Source organism: Onychostoma macrolepis, chromosome 13 (genome assembly GCF_012432095.1).
Source record: "Onychostoma macrolepis isolate SWU-2019 chromosome 13, ASM1243209v1, whole genome shotgun sequence".
In the NCBI taxonomy this organism is placed as follows: domain Eukaryota; kingdom Metazoa; phylum Chordata; class Actinopteri; order Cypriniformes; family Cyprinidae; genus Onychostoma; species Onychostoma macrolepis.
The window spans coordinates 3,128,554-3,144,903 of record NC_081167.1 but is presented as its reverse complement, the minus strand read 5'-3'; the positions used below and the strand labels follow the sequence as shown (position 1 = coordinate 3,144,903).

The window sequence follows — 16,350 nt, the reverse complement described above, 5'->3', positions numbered from 1 at the left end:
TTGTATGCAAGTTATGTGTGTTGGTTTGCATCAGTTAAAGCACTTCCATATGTGGTACTAAATCTGATACAGGTCAGATGTTTTGCAATGCGACCGCAGTCTGAACAGTCATATCAGAATTCGTGTGACCTTTACGTTGCTCTAGATCAACATTTGTCATGATTCTGTGCTCATGGGAGTCACTTCAAAGATTTTACATACCCAAAGTTATCAAGACAATTGCAAAAGGTAGTCAGTGAAAGTACAATATGTCATAACTCAGTGACAACTCTATATACAAGCAAAACATGAGGGTTTGTATCATAAAAGTTTCAATTCTCTCTCCTGTCACATCCTCATCTTTATTTTTCATATCGCCTGTGCATAATTTCGCTGGCTTCTGCGGCAGATCACACGATAAATAAACGCATAATTGCTTACTTTATGTCCTCCATGTTTATTTCCATATGACAGTTTCCCCGCGGAATTGGGCTACTTTTTCCACTGTTGCCGTGGGTTGTTTTTCAACTTTGTGGGTTGACACGACACCCCTAACGCGATATTTACCCACCAGAACATGATTGGGCTAGTTTTGGTTGTGAAAACCTGGAAACCCTGTTTGTATCGTTCTTTTGCGCATAATTCAGAATTCAGTAAGTCATTCAGAATTCAGTAAGTCAGTTCAGAACCATGATCTGTTCACACTGTAAATCTGATATTGGCCACATTTAAAACAACAATGTGAACAGCTGAAAAATCAGATCTGAGCAAAATCAGAATTGAGCAGTAACGTACTGTTAACATCCCAATTATCCTCTTTGTAACATTCTTATGTGACCATACAATAACCCAAATGGAATGTCTCTCTAAAGTCATATAAGGAACCTTGAACTGCAGCAATTTCATAACCAAAAGAGGACTTTTAGGAATGTCCCTAATGATCTGTAAAGGTTTGGGATATTTGCCATCTTTGAGAACTTTTAGGGAACGTTGTGCAAGGTCGCGAAAATGTGGGGATTGACTCTTTGCAAACAGAGCTGAAGGCAGACATCTACAGATCAGCCAGCATATTAACAGACCGTTTTCAAAAGATTTGGGAAGAAGACACCATCCCAAAGGCCTCATATTCAAGAAAGGAAATCTCAGCACTTCTTTCTATTCCAAGCAAGTTTTCTGTAGGATTCTGTTGAAAATGGTTGAGAGAGCACAGTGTGTGGTGATGATGATGAGATATTATAAGCTTTAGAGGAGACATACAGTATGTGAAAAATCCAGTCTCTAGCTAAGGAGAAAAATCTGACCAAATGTGTGGTGATGATAATAAGATCTCCTCTAAAACTTTAAAGGAGACCATTGTGAGAGTGTTAGAGTTGTGTGAGAAGCAGGACACTTAAGCAAAAGTCTCCATTTGATGTTAACGTAACTTCATTTCTGTCTAGGATAAATATTTGAGAAGTGTACCAATATTGGGATCTTCCATTTGCCCTAGCACTATCCCCATGCACATTCACGCATGGATGCAGCACTGGCTGCTTTGAGACTTCAGGACATCCATGTACTCAACTATATTGACGACTGGCTGATTTTAGCCTAGTCTCAAGAGATGGCAGTTCAACTTCCAGATATTTTCCTCACCCACATAAAGATATTGGGGTTGAGACTAAATGCGAAAAAGAGCTTGTTTCTCTTAGTGCAAAGGAGAACCTTCCTGGGACTAATCTGGGACTCGATTACGATGCAGGCACAATTGCCTGCATATCAATTCGATCCTGCCATTAGTGTTCAAGATGAAGCAAGGCCAGGCCATTTTCAAACAGTTTCAGAGACTGTTGGGTCTAATGGCAACCATGTCCAGCATAATACCGTTTGGCTTTTTGTACATGAGAACAAATAAAGTGGTAGCTCAGAACCAAGGGTTTTTTTCCCCCTAAGGGGCACCACATTCTGCATAATGTAAGCCCAGGGAATGAAGACTTCATCCCAAGATGGTGGAGTTAATTTGGAAGAAGTTCGACCGAGCGGAAGTAGATCTGCTTGCCTCCCACGAGACTGTCCGCTCTGGTTCTTCTCACACATCCAGCTCCTTTTGGACTGGATGCCATGGTGCAGATGAGCAGACAAGGCTGTACACTGTACACCTTCTGAACACTGGTCTCTCAGCTGAGGTCATAAAGATCATCGAGCTCCCATCACAAAGCAATTGTGTGCCGCGAAATGGACAATTTTCACATCATGGTGCAGAGAATACAGGTTGGACACAGCTAACTGCCTAGTGGCTTTGGTGATGGCTTTTTTTTTTTCAGAATCATTTCTGTGCAGATCTATCCCTGTCTAGGCTTAAGGTCTAAATGGTGGCCATAGCTGCCTTCCATGCACAGTTAGGTGAGGGTTCTTTGGGAAGACACCGATTCCTTTGTGACAAACTGAGCAGCATCACTGTAGCTTGTTGCTGATTGGAGAGTATGTTGTTTGTTATAACTGAATCTGCTCTCCCCTGTTCAGGTTTGAAAGTTTAGCCAAATAAATTATTTGTATAATTGCAGCAGATCAAGTAATGTGTGTGTTTCTTTATTGGAAAACAAACCTAACATGTTCAAAGGTAAGTTGTTAAGTGTACACACTGGCACTTACAGGAGGAATGGCTGCTGGGAAAACTTTTCCGGCCCTCAGACACCAGGTCTGGCTCTCCAGTACACAGCATCTTTGCATTCATCTGTCCGTCAGGGAAACAGCGGTGGAAGTAGTCTGGCCTTGGCCTGTGATCAAGATCAACACCAGTGGCAAAAGCATGATTACAAATAACAGGACAGATATACTAATAGGTCTTTATATACAGTATGGATACTTATATACTTTATACTTACAGTATGTATATACAGTGCCCTCCACTAATATTGGCACCCATGGTAAATATGAGCAAAGGCAGCTGTGAAAATAAATCTGCATTATTTATCCTTTTGATCTTTCATTCAAAAAATCGTTGTAGTGAAACAATTGAAAGTGGGAAGAAAATCTCATGATGAAATAAATGTTTTTCTCCAATGTATTTGTGGCCACAATTATTGGCACCCCTAGAAATTCTTATTAAAATTTAATTAAATTCTTATTAAAATTAGAAATTAAAATATCTCTGAAGTATATTTCCATTCATATTTCCATTTTTAGCACACCAGGGTGACTAGGAGCATGAAATTGTCCAGCCATGACTTCCTGTTCCACAGGATTATAAATATGAGGAACACAAAGGCCATATTCCGTTAATCATCCATCACAAGGAGTAAAACCAAAGAATATAGTTCTGATGTGCAGAACAAGATTGTTGAGCTTCACAAAATAAAACAAGAGACTGTAAGAAAACAGCTAAAGCATTGCAAATCCCCATTTCCACCATCAGGGCTATAATTAAGAGGTTACAATCAACTAAATATGTTACAAATCTGCCTGGAAGAGGACGTGTGTCTATACCATCCTAATGCACAGTGAGGAGGAGAGTTTGAGTGGCCAAAGACTCTCCAAGGATCACAGCTGGAGAACTGCAGAGATTAGTTGAGTCTTGGGGTCAGAAAGCCTGATTAAAAAGATATCAAAAAGCCCCTACATCATCACATGTTGTTCGGGAGGGTTTCAAGAAAAATTCTCCTCGCTCATTCAAAAACAAACTCCAGCATATTCAGTTGTCAGACATGACTGGAACTTCAAATGGCACTGGCTTCTTTGGTCTGATGAAACTAAAAAAAAAAAGAGCTTTTTGGCAGCAAACCCATCAGGTGGGTTTAGTACAATCAGGGATAAAAAATAAAAAAAAAAGTACCCCATGTCCACGGTTAAATATACTGCTGGATCTTTAATGTTGTGGGCATGTTTTTCTGCCAGAGGCCCTGGACATGCATGGCATCATGGATTCTATCAAATACCAACGGATAAAAAATCTAAACCTGACTGCCTCTGTTAGAAATCTTATAATGGGCCGTGGCTGGATCTTCCATCAGGACAATAAAAAAAAAAAAAAAAAACATCAAAATCAACACAAAAATGGGTCACTGAGCGCAAAATGAAGCTTTTGCCATGGCAGTCCCAGTCATCTGACCTGAACCCTCTAGAAAATGAGTGGGGTGAACTGAACCAACGTGGAGCTGTGAATCTGAAGAATCTGGAGAGATTCTGTATGAAGGAATGGTCTCTGATCTCTTATCAGGTGTACTACAAACTCTTCAGGCATTATAGGAGAACACTCAGAGCTGTTATCTTGGGAAAAGGACATTGCAATAATTGGGTGCCAATAATTGTGGCCAACATGAACTAGAGATTTCACAATGAACCCCCAACCCCCCACACACACACACACACACTTTTGTAATTTTTTGAAAGAAAGATCAAAAGGATGAACAATGCAGATTTATTTTCAGTCGCCTTTGCTCATATTTACCAAGGATGCCAATATTAGTGGAGGGGACTGCATATATACATATTCGTATATACTGACCATTCTTTCAGGGTACTCCCCTGCCTGCAGTTTTTAAGGATGAATGTATGTTTTCAAGGTATGGATGGATGGATGTTCTACTACATACCTCTATTCAGTATGTTTTGTATTTAGAGGGGAGTGATGAATGTGAATATAATAAGTAATGTGAAGTGTCTAAAAGTAGCTCAGAGAACACAGAATGTTAATTTTAAACCAGAATCCTTCTGGTCAAAACAGGTATTTCAGGGGATTCCACTGTGGAATGTTTTCCATAATTCTGGTGAGCAATATAACATGAGATCAATATGACCTGTTTCCCAGCATTCTGCACCACTGTGTCTGTGTCTATTTTTAACTCTCCTGTGTGTATTAAACCTAGAACAATCCTGGCATAAAATTCTGATGGAAATAGTACAGAAATCATGTTTGTACATTACCTGCCAACTATCAACTTGATAGTATTTGTGAAGACACCATTCAAAGCTAGTGCGAGTGATACCGCTGCAAAACAGAAAGAAAAAAAAAAAAAACAAGAGACAGGCTGATTAATAATGACTTTGTTACCTAGACAAAATTCACAATTAAGTGACTTTTCCAATCTGATATCAGCCTTAAACCATCCTCTATATCAGTGGGGATTTCTTTAAGACTGCAAGGGAAGCTCGGCTTCCCCTATAATGTCAAAAAAATAATGGTCAAATATGTACTATTGTGTTAACATTTTATTGACTAAAAATGCGTTAGAACACGTTCATCTCGAAGACCAGTTCGTTCAGAATCAGCTACATATAGCAGATTGGCTGACTCGATTTCCTTCTCATACATTCCCGTGGTGTCAGTGTATTTCTCTGCTGAAGCCGAGCGTCCATTGACTTCAATGGGGCTGCTTTGAACAGTTTTTTTCAGTGCCTCGAAACTAGACGGTCATTGGATAAATGCTGCGATTATGTCCTGCCCACGTACGCTCAGCGTCTCTGGGGGTGAATGGAGGAGTGGGCTTGGCCTGGACGCTGAGCTTCTGCGTGATGATTGGAGGGTCTGCATCTCCTTTTGATTGACAGCAATTTTGTACTATAAAAAGTCACTGACACTGAAGCTATTCGAGCTCAGTCCCATCACGGCTTTGCACTTGGTTCTTATCAATCATTATACATTTTTTAATTCATTTATAATGTTATGTTTTAATATACATGCTGCTAACTCGGAAATGTCAAGATATGCAAGCAAAAAGTACTCCTGACACTTAAGCAATACGACACGAGCAAGAGTGCTGTTTTCGTTTAGTTTCTGTGTTTCATCCAAATCCGCGTTGGTTTGGGCGAATCACTGATTCACTGAGCCACTAACAGTCATTAAAAACAGTCATTTGATTCGCTCCTGAAGGATTCAGCCGTTTTGAAAGAATCATTTGAATGACTCAGTGATTCAAACACGAACTTCTGCTACCTGCTGGCCGTTTTTAAGTTTCCCATCTAAAAGTAGGCATATTACATTATTTTCTATATTCAGAATTTAGTATTTAAAACATTAATCTCATAACATTATTTATGTAATTATAAATACAGTCTAAATTAATAAATGCCACATCAAAATGTCACTTCATTTGTTTAGATCATTTCATGGATAACAATAGCTAGTCATTCTTATGATGTAGGCCGAAAATGAGCTTCCCCTCTTTGAAAGACCAGCAGCCGCCACTGCTCTATATTATGTCCTAAACAGCAATGGTTGCCTTCACAACTGATGCCAAATGCTTATCTCGTTGCAGAATTGCAGTGCACAATTTCTTTGTCATAAACTTCATCTGAAATTTCTTGTTAACTGTTAAACCTTTACAGGTACACTTTAATGGGACTGGGGTTCTCTGAATCTGAATTGTGCATACAAATTCAAAATAATGGAGAGTAAGTAGACAAAGATAACTAATCCTGTGCATTAATAACCTTCACTCTCTGAATTAAAACCTTTAAGCATAATCTACTATATCTACTGTCCTTATCCAAATTTCTCAGTGAGTAAAGGGGTCACTTTTGGGAGCTTAAACACCGCTAACATATTTTGGTGGCTATATGCCTTGAACTGATGCCTATTTTCTTCTTGTTGTTCTTCCCAAGGTGAATATCCACAAAGATGTGGCTTCAGGTTGGTGCGTGTCTGCCTCCATTCTTAAAGTGTACTGTAATAGCAACGAATCATGATACCATGATAATCATGATAAGACTGCACCTGATCCACTCTTGGGATCTCTATCTCATCCTACAGGCCTTGCAGGGCAATCCATTTGAGATTGTGAAGATGATGTAGCGCTTGCATGAGTGCCCTCCCCCTCCCTGAGGTGGCGCTCTATAGAGTTCCCCAGGTTTGGTGAACCCAGGACATTTCTTCCTACCTCCTAGCACTCATCATAGCACCCTCGTAATCTGGCTTAGTGCTCCATATGTAGTGATTCCCTAACAATGATCACATATGAAGTATTTTTCCACTGTTCGGTTTCCATCTTGGTCAACCCTGTGTCTTCCTCTGAATGGAGACTGTTTCATCACTAGTCGCAGCCAACTCTCGTGAGACAGTTCAGTAGTTGTGTGTCAGTAATTCGACACAACTTTGAAGGGACTGACAGATAGGGAAATCTTCACTGTCATATTGTTCTGAATATAAGACAGTGTTTTTTCTCTTGGAAATAATGGGGTCTGAAAAATGGGGTTGTCTTATATTCAGGGACTAGAATTTACATGTCCATAATACACCCACAACAACAGGTGGTGCCAAATACATATAAAATGAGTGTGCCCCAGGACTGAAGTGACCCACTACTGTTTATTTCACTACTGTGTTATGCCATCTAGACCAGTGTTTCTCAACTGGTGGATTGTGACACAAAAGTGGGTCATGGAGTATTCACAACAAGAATGCTGGTACATAATCCCGAAGGTGGTTAGTCTGTGCTGAAATCCACTCTAATATGGGACAACAGTCTGCAAGGCAGTGGTAGTGGAACTAATTTTCCTTCTGGAAGGTGGCATGGATTCTTAGAGATGGCACAGTTACAGCTACCAGTATCGTCTATGGAGGAGCAAGAGCGTTTGCTGGCTGCCTGGGTGTCTAAAGCCTGGAGATGTGTATGCCGAGTCCACAAGGGATAGAAGAAGGTTGAAAACAGACAGACACATATATGTATATGATAATATGTTGATTATGTATCTAGTCAGAAGGACTCATGAGCAGCAACCTTTTTATTTTGGGTATGTCATTTATGTCCCCATGCCAAAATGGGGGCTTCGGAAAGGGGTTAAAAGTGTTCAAAAATATTTGTTGTTGGTCATAGCTTAAGGGGAAAAATATTGCAGACACTGGAAATGGATGAATGTTTCTAGAGTGCATGTGTCAGTCATCCACAACATCAAATGAAGTATACTTTGAAAGGCTACGCATTCGACTGTACGCATACGTTAACATACGCATACAAAAATGAAGTATACTTTACGTATAAATACATATGAATACTCAGATCATCACGTTGCAAAAACAGATGTGAATATAATTACTGTATACAACATGCATATCTTCAGTGAACTGAATGACCTATTTGTGTTGTTTTTCACTCTCACTGAATTTTTCACTTTAGTTCTCAGTGCTTCACATAAATTAAGCTTCAGAGGAATGACATTAAGAAACATCATAAGCAGCAAAAGCTTCTATTTTAAGTCTCTGTCTCTGAGTGTCTGTTTGAACAGTCTACTCATAATATAGTCCAGTATATAAGACACTTCTTTGGAATCTCTGACATGTTGGAATTGAAGGGAAGAAATTGCCGTGATGCATGACCCTCCACACAAAGCAAGTCTAATCACTTAAACTGAATGTTCTGCTCATAGTCATCTTTTCTCTCACATCCGTATTGGGTGACATAAAGGTTTTTTGAACACTTCACATGTGAAGGATTACAATAGTGGTAGTCATATTTGTCTTTCCCTAATGAAATCAGTTTTAATATCCTCTTGGCTCTATAAATGTACAATTTGAAACAGCCATCTTGGTATAAAAGCACATCGTTTTTTTTTTGTTTTTTTTTATAAGGTTGTTTAATAGATTTTATAAAACTTTCTTTAATGACTTGGACTTCATTCACACGTTTGCTCTGGGGACATTCTCAATTCGGTTCTCAATCTCCATAATCACATGTAAGAAGGCCTCAGAGAATATTATAATATGTCTCAATGACACAGTTGCTTTAACTGAAAATACCCATTTCTATGATTGGCTAACATCTTTGTGGAAAGTGTTGATTATAGCATTTTATACCACTAGCGTAGTCAGAAATGTTTAAGTGGGTGGGCCTACATAAAACTGGGTGGGGCAGGTGTGTAGCATATGAAAACTGCATGTCAAATTGCCAACAAAAAATACAGCACCAAGGTTCATTACACAGTATATCTAAAGAATGCATTAACATTAGTAATTTGTTATGTTAATGTTCATTTCAAAATGTACTAATAGGACATTATTAAAATTAAAAAGTTAACATTTAAAAAGTTAACATTGTTAACATTTGCCTGAGCTGGTTAACAAAGATGAATAAACACGGTAACAAATGTATTGCTAATGTTAGTTAATGCATTAACTAACGTTAACTAAAGGAAGTTTAGAGCATTACCTCAGTGTGAAACAACGGGGCTTCATTGATGATTTCATAATCAAACTTCTCTGTCAGTTCACGCATATCTGCGGTCCTCGATATGCGTGAACTGACAGAGAAGTTTGATTATGAAAACATCAGCTGCAAATTATGCAGTTTGTCGTAGCGACCAAGATCTAGCACAATGTTTATGTGTTTCTTTCCACAAAGGACACATCTGTTTAGCGGCTCAAACACTGTACCTCAGGTGGTCTGTCGGGTTTCATTTGTAGACGGTCCGGATTTATTGCTAAGACTTTTACTTTTAACAGAATTGATCTGATTTATGTTTGCTTCACTAGGCTATTTTCAAATTTAATTTCACAAACGTGCACAGTTTACTATTATATCCTTACGTCGTAAACATAGGTCCTAAACCTAACATTGTGGGTGGGACTAACAGAAACGGACAAATCATCATTTTGACAAGCGTATGATGATATGCACCTATAGGAAGAGGGAAAACTAAGAAACGACCTGTAATTGACAATGAAAACAAGCGTTTAATATTTTTAATAAATAAAGTTACAGTGAAATAAGATGTTTATTAGTATCGTTTAATAAATTACATCCATTTGGGAAATTACAAACTTCTCATTGGATGGGCCACAGATGAAAGATACACGACTATTTTATACTAGAGAGGCTGCTGAAACGGATTGGTTGACAAATGTTGTAAGGTTATTTTGCAATTATTTTCAGGGAAACGTACAGCTAAAGTAGTTCCAGGCAGGCCTTGACCACATTACATGTCCATATCACTTTGCCAAATGATTTGAATTATTTCAATGGTCCTTGCAGCCTACAATGGCAAAAGAACCAAAACTCCCCGGGTGAAAAAAAAAATGCAGCTCTTAAATGCATTAAAAATGTACTTCAAATTCCATTTTAATAAAAAGTGTACTAAAAGTACTTTGGTAATTAACACATGCTTAGTTGCACTTTTAAGAAATGCAATATACAGTGGGGCAAAAAAGTATTTAGTCAGCCACCAATTGTGCAAGTTCTCCCACTTAAAAAGATGAGAGAAGCCTGTAATTTTCATCATAGGTATACCTCAACTATGAGAGGCAAAATGAGAAAAAAAAAAAATCCAGAAAATCACATTGTAGGATTTTTAAAGAATTTATTTGCAAATTATGGTGGAAAATAAGTATTTGGTCAATAACAAAATTTCATCTCAATACTTTGTTATATACCCTTTGTTGGCATTGACAGAGGTCAAACATTTTCTGTAGGTCTTCACAAGGTTTTCACACACTGTTGCTGGTATTTTGGCCCATTCCTCCATGCAGATCTCCTCTAGAGCAGTAATGTTTTGGGGCTGTCGCTGGGCAACACGGACTCCAAAGATTTTCGATGGGGTTGAGATCTGGAGACTGGCTAGACCACTCCAGGACCTTGAAATGCTTCTTACGAAGCCACTCCTTCATTGCCCGGGCGGTGTGTTTGGGATCATTGTCATGCTGAAACACCCAGCCACGTTTCATCTTCAATGCCCTTGCTGATGGAAGGAGGTTTTCACTCAAAATCTCACGATACATGGCCCCATTCATTCTTTCGTTTACACGGATCAGTCGTCCTGGTCCCTTTGCAGAAAAACAGCCCCAAAGCATGATGTTTCCACCCCCATGCTTCACAGTAGGTATGGTGTTCTTTGGATGCAACTCAGCATTATTTCTCCTCCAAACACGACAAGTTGAGTTTTTACCAAAAAGTTCTATTTTGGTTTCATCTGACCATATGACATTCTCCCAATCCTCTTCTGGATCATCCAAATGCTCTCTAGCAAACTTCAGACGGGCCCGGACATGTACTGGCTTAAGCAGGGGGACACGTCTGGCACTGCAGGATTTGAGTCCTTTGTTACTTTGGTCCCAGCTCTCTGCAGGTCATTCACTAGGTCCCCCCGTGTGGTTCTGGGATTTTTGCTCACAGTTCTTGTGATCATTTTGACCCCACGGGGTGAGATCTTGCGTGGAGATCTCCCAGATCGAGGGAGATTATCAGTGGTCTTGTATGTCTTCCATTTTCTAATAATTGCTCGCACAGTTGATTTCTTCACACCAAGCTGCTTACCTATTGCAGATTCAGTCTTCCCAGCCTGGTGCAGGTCTACAATTTTGTTTCTGGTGTCCTTTGACAGCTCTTTGGTCTTGGCGATGGTGGAGTTTGGAGTTGGACTGTTTGAGGTTGTGGACAGGTGTCTTTTATACTGATAACAAGTTCAAACAGATGCCATTAATACAGGTAACGAGTGGAGGACAGAGGAGCCTCTTAAAGAAGTTGTTACAGGTCTGTGAGAGCCAGAGATCTTGCTTGTTTGTAGGTGACCAAATACTTATTTTACTGAGGAATTTACCAATTAATTCTTTAAAAATCATACAATGTGATTTTCTGGATTTTTTTTTCTCATTTTGTCTCTCATAGTTGAGGTATACCTATGATGAATGAATTACAGGCCTCTCATCTTTTTAAGTGGGAGAACTTGCACAATTGGTGGCTGACTAAATACTTTTTTGCCCCACTGTATTTTAAATATTTATGTAATGAACATGTGCTTCTGTCTGCTTTTCAAAAGGGTTTTCATGTCTTGACAATCATTAACATTTTAATATTAAATTATTATAATTTTTTTTAAATACATAGGCTATTAATTCACTCACACATGAACACATTATAGGCCTAGCTATAAAATATGCAAATGCACTCATATATTGTACCAATTTATAATTAATGATAAATATAATTTTGTCAACTATACCTTAGTCATAAGCATAATTAAATCAATATGTGTTACAGAAGCAGACTTAGACTGGGAATCGGATTGACAAAAGGTGTCTATTTAGGTTCAGCAGAGCAATAGGGATTGAAAGTGGTTAGTATAATGGAGACACAATACTGGAGAGAACACTGGAGGTAAATACACAAGGAGGTAAGTAGCAGGTAAGTCGCTGTGATAGCATAAGGAGTCTACTTCGTATAAACGAGACCAGACAAGGAGGTGCTGTGAGATGTGTGCTTTTATGCCAGAGTTGATTGGTGACCAAATGATGTGCAAGTGTGGATGATTAGAACTCGGGTGAGAGAGTGCGTTGCGACTGGCTGGTGACAGAGCCTGGTTGATCCGTAACATTACCCCCCCTCTCCATGGCCCGCTCCCGAGGGCCGAGGACCCCAACGTCGTGGTGGTCTACCTCTACCCCTGGGTGCAGGACGATCCGGGTGACTTGAAATCCTCGCGCAGTGTGGGATCTAGGATGTCGTCTCTGGGAACCCAGGATCTTTCTTCTGGGCCGTACCCCTCCCAGTCGACTAGGTACTCCAGCTGACCACCACGCCGCCGGGAGTCCAAGATTTCCTTGACCTCATAGATGGCGCCATCTTCCAGAATCAATGGGAGAGGGGGTTCTTCTGCCGGGCCAGGCTCTGTGGAGGGAGAGACAGGAGAGTGGTAAGGTTTAAGCAGTGAAACGTGGAACGCGGGGTGAATCTTATACTGAGGGGGGAGCTGAAGCTGGTAGGTAACCGGGTTGATCTGTTTCGTGATGGTGAAGGGGCCAACAAATCTGGGGCTGAGTTTTTTGCAGGGTAGGCGCATCCTGATGTCCCTGGTTGACAGCCAGACCTTCTGTCCGGGTTGATACTGGGGGGTTTCGGATCTATGGAGGTCGGCCGACATCTTGCGCCTACGCACTGCACGCTGAAGCTGGTGGTGAGCGGGGTCCCAGACCCTCTCGGAACCAGTAATCCACTGATGGTACATCCGACGGTTCCCCGGACCAGTGGAACAGGGGTGGCTGGTAGCCTAGTACACACTGGAACGGAGTCATTCCGGTAGAGGGTTGGCGCGGAGAATTTTGGGCGTACTCGGCCCAGCCAAGGAACTGGTTCCAAGAGTCCTAGTGGCCATGACAGAAGGTTCGTAGGAATCGCCCAATTTCTTGAATCTTCCTTTCTGCCCATTCGTTTGGGGATGATACCCCGATAACAAGCTGATGGTCACACCTAGGAGATTGAAAAAGGATTTCCATACCCTCGATACGAATTGTGGTCCTCGATCTGAAACAATATCCTCAGGAATGCCATAGTATCGGAAGATGTGGTTAAACATAATTTCTGCAGTCTCCATTGCCGTGGGAAGACCTTTCAGGGGGAGCAGACGACATGACTTAGAAAATTGATCAAGATCACAAAAATACAGGTGTTACCATCTGAGGAAAGCAGATCCGTAATGAAGTCCACTCCCAGGTGTGACCAGGGGCGATTGTGAACGGGCAGCGGAAGACGTTTGCCAGATGGTAAGTGGCGTGGACTTTTGGAGATGGCGCAGTCAGTACAACCTTGGACGAACCTTCTTACATCTCTAGCCATATGTGGCCACCAGAAGCGATCTTTTAGCAGCGAGAGGGTGTTGTTGGCCCCTGGGTGTCCAGTGCCCAGAGATGAATGAGCTGAATGGATGATGGATGTTCGTTGAGCCCTGGGTACGTACTGTAAGCCGGGTGGACAGCCCAGCGGAGCGGCCGTGGAAGCATTGGTGGAGGAGAATGGACTGGAATCCCAGTGGCTGGGACTTACGATGAGCTTGTCAGGGATGATCGATTCAGGCTCTTTGTTGATCTCCTCCTCTGAATCATGGAGACGAGACAAGGCATCTGCCTTAACATCCTTGGGACCTGGACGATAGGAAATTATAAAGTTAAAGCGAGTGAAGAAGAGTGCCCACCTAGCCTGGCGGGGATTAAGTCTTTTAGTCGTAAGTATTGCAAGTTCTTGTGGTCTGTGAAAACCGTGAACTGGTGCTGTGCACCCTCCAACCAATGCCTCCACTCTTCGAGGGCCAGCTTGATGGCAAGGAGTTCCCTGTTACCAATATCGTAGTTTCTCTCCGCCGAGCTGAGCTTACGTAAAAAGGCACATGGATAGAGTTTGGCTGGTGTCCCCTACTGCTGAGACAATACGGCACCGACTCCTGAGTTGGAGGCATCGACTTCGACAATGAACGGCTTATTGGGATCAGGGTGAACAAGGACAGGAGCTTTGGTAAATGCTTCTTTGAGTTTCTCAAAGGCTTCAGATGTGGCTGGAGTCCAGGCAAGGGTCTTAGGTTTGTTTCGCAGCAGGTTATGGTAATGGTGCTGTAGTTATGGATAAACCTGCAGTAGAAGTTCGAGAATCCCAGGAAGTGTTGGAGTTCCTTAAGGGTAGCAGGAGTGGGCCAGTTCTTGATACCCTCAACCTTCCCCTCGTCCATCTGGATGCCAATGCTGTCGATGTTATATCCAAGGAACTGCACTGAGGACTGGTGGAAGGAGCACTTTTCGGCCTTGAGGAACAACTGGAAGTCTCTCAGGCTTTGCAGGACCTCCGCAACGTGGTGGCGAGGTTCGGTCATACTCCGGGAGTAGATGAGGATATCAATGTAGACCAGCACAAATCTATGAAGAAACTCCTGGAGTACCTCATGCATAAAATACTGAAATACAGAGGGAGCTTTGACCATTAGGGGTCACGAAAGCTGTCTTCCACTCGTCCCCCTCACGTATTCAGATGAGGTTGTAAGTGCTGCGGAGGTCCAACTTGGTAAACACGGTGGCTCTGCGAAGATGTTCTAGGGCCGCTGGGATGAGAGGAAGGGGGAACGGAACTTTACCATTATCTTGTTGAGTGCCCGGTAATCGATGCAGGGTCGTAAGCCTCCGTCCTTCTTGGCGACAAAGAAACTCGAAGCAGCAGGAGAAGTCGAGGGCTGGATGTAACCTTGCTGTAAAGCCTCCTCAACATACTCTGCCTTCGGTTCGGGAAGTGAAAGTGGATAAATCTTTCCATAGGGCACTGCCTCACCCGGTACTAGATCTATTGCGCAGCCCCATGGCCGGTGGGGAGGTAATTGGGAGGCCTTCTTCCATCAGAAAACTTCACTGAAGTGGGAGTAACAGGCTGGAATGGTAACCGATTGCTTGACACGGAGAGTAGTGGGTTGAGGGACGTGCGGAAAACAGCCATGAAAACATTGGTTACCCCCACTTCAGGACTTCCCCGGTTCGCCAGGAAATGGATGGTTCGTGTTGAGCAAACCAGGGGCGCCCTAAAACGATATCCGCAGTGGATCCCTCCAGAACCAGTAGATGGATCTCCTCTTCATGCAGCAACCCAATTTTGAGCTGAACAGGACCGGCACTGTGTCAGACATTTTTACGGTTGAGGGGTTTGCTGGTTATCAACTGGACTTGGTAAATTGTCTTGGTGGCAGTGGTCTTGAGGTTGAGCTGACGACTGAGGTTCCCTGAAATGAAGTTACCGGCGGATCCAGAATCGAGGAGGGCATGGACTGCAAGGAAAATTTTGAAGTAATGAGCATAGCTTTGATCGACAATAGTTTCAGGTTTTGAATTTCCAGCTGAAAGCACACACCAAAAGTCAGGGTGGACGAACTGGACAAGAAGCCTGCAGGTGTCTATCAGCTCCACAATACATACATAGCCCAAGGTGAAATCTTCGCTGTCGTTCATTTTAGGAAAGCCGGGTGTTTTCCATCTGCATGGGTTCGTTCACTGGTTCTGGAGGGTCATGAATCTCGGTTGACGGAGGAACGAGTGCAACGAGATGGTAGATTTTGTTCCTCAATACATGATAGCATCCGGGTGTGAAGGTGCGAAACTGGAGGGCATATTCATGAATGGACATAGAACCTTGGCGTAAATGGTACAATTTGTCACTGATAGAGGCATCTCCCACAGGTTTGCCAAAAACTTCTTTGAAGTGATTAACAAAATTATTGAATGATTGAGTAACTGTACCGTCTTGATGGTTTCTGCCCATTGCAACGCTCATCCCTTCAGCAGCTAGATAATGAAAGCGATCCTTGCCCTGTCATTGGGATACAAATGTGGTTGCATTTCAAGAGCTAGAGAACATTGAAGTAAAAACCCGTCGCATTCCTCCGCCACACCAGAGAAGGGCGCTGGCTGGGCCATGGGACTGGCGATGACAGTCGGAGAAGAACTGGTGGTACTGGTGACGGAAGTGCTGGAAGGAGGTTTATTTAGGTTCAGCAGAGCAATGGGGATTGAAAGTGGTGAGTGTGATATCCAGTTGACCAGTAGACGGTAGATGAGAAGTTGATTGTAGATCTTTGTCTTGACAGGAACACTTAGGAATACAGGTCATAGCACACACCTCACACAGGCGGAGTAGCAGACTTGGGAGCAGATCACTGGAGCAGACT

General features: G+C 42.0%; 1 protein-coding gene across 2 annotated transcripts in view; it reads right to left on the bottom strand.

Annotated features, from left to right (window-relative positions):
- Positions 1 to 16,350, bottom strand: part of plpp4 (phospholipid phosphatase 4) — a 212,664-nt gene that overhangs the window by 48,499 nt on the left and 147,815 nt on the right. For both annotated transcript variants that reach the window (XM_058796424.1, XM_058796425.1), the window contains exons 4-5: positions 4,882 to 4,945; positions 2,611 to 2,735 (exon numbers count right to left, since the gene is read on the bottom strand). In XM_058796424.1, coding sequence (XP_058652407.1) covers positions 2,611 to 2,735; positions 4,882 to 4,945 — 189 coding nt within the window. The remainder of the gene's footprint in view (positions 1 to 2,610; positions 2,736 to 4,881; positions 4,946 to 16,350) is intronic.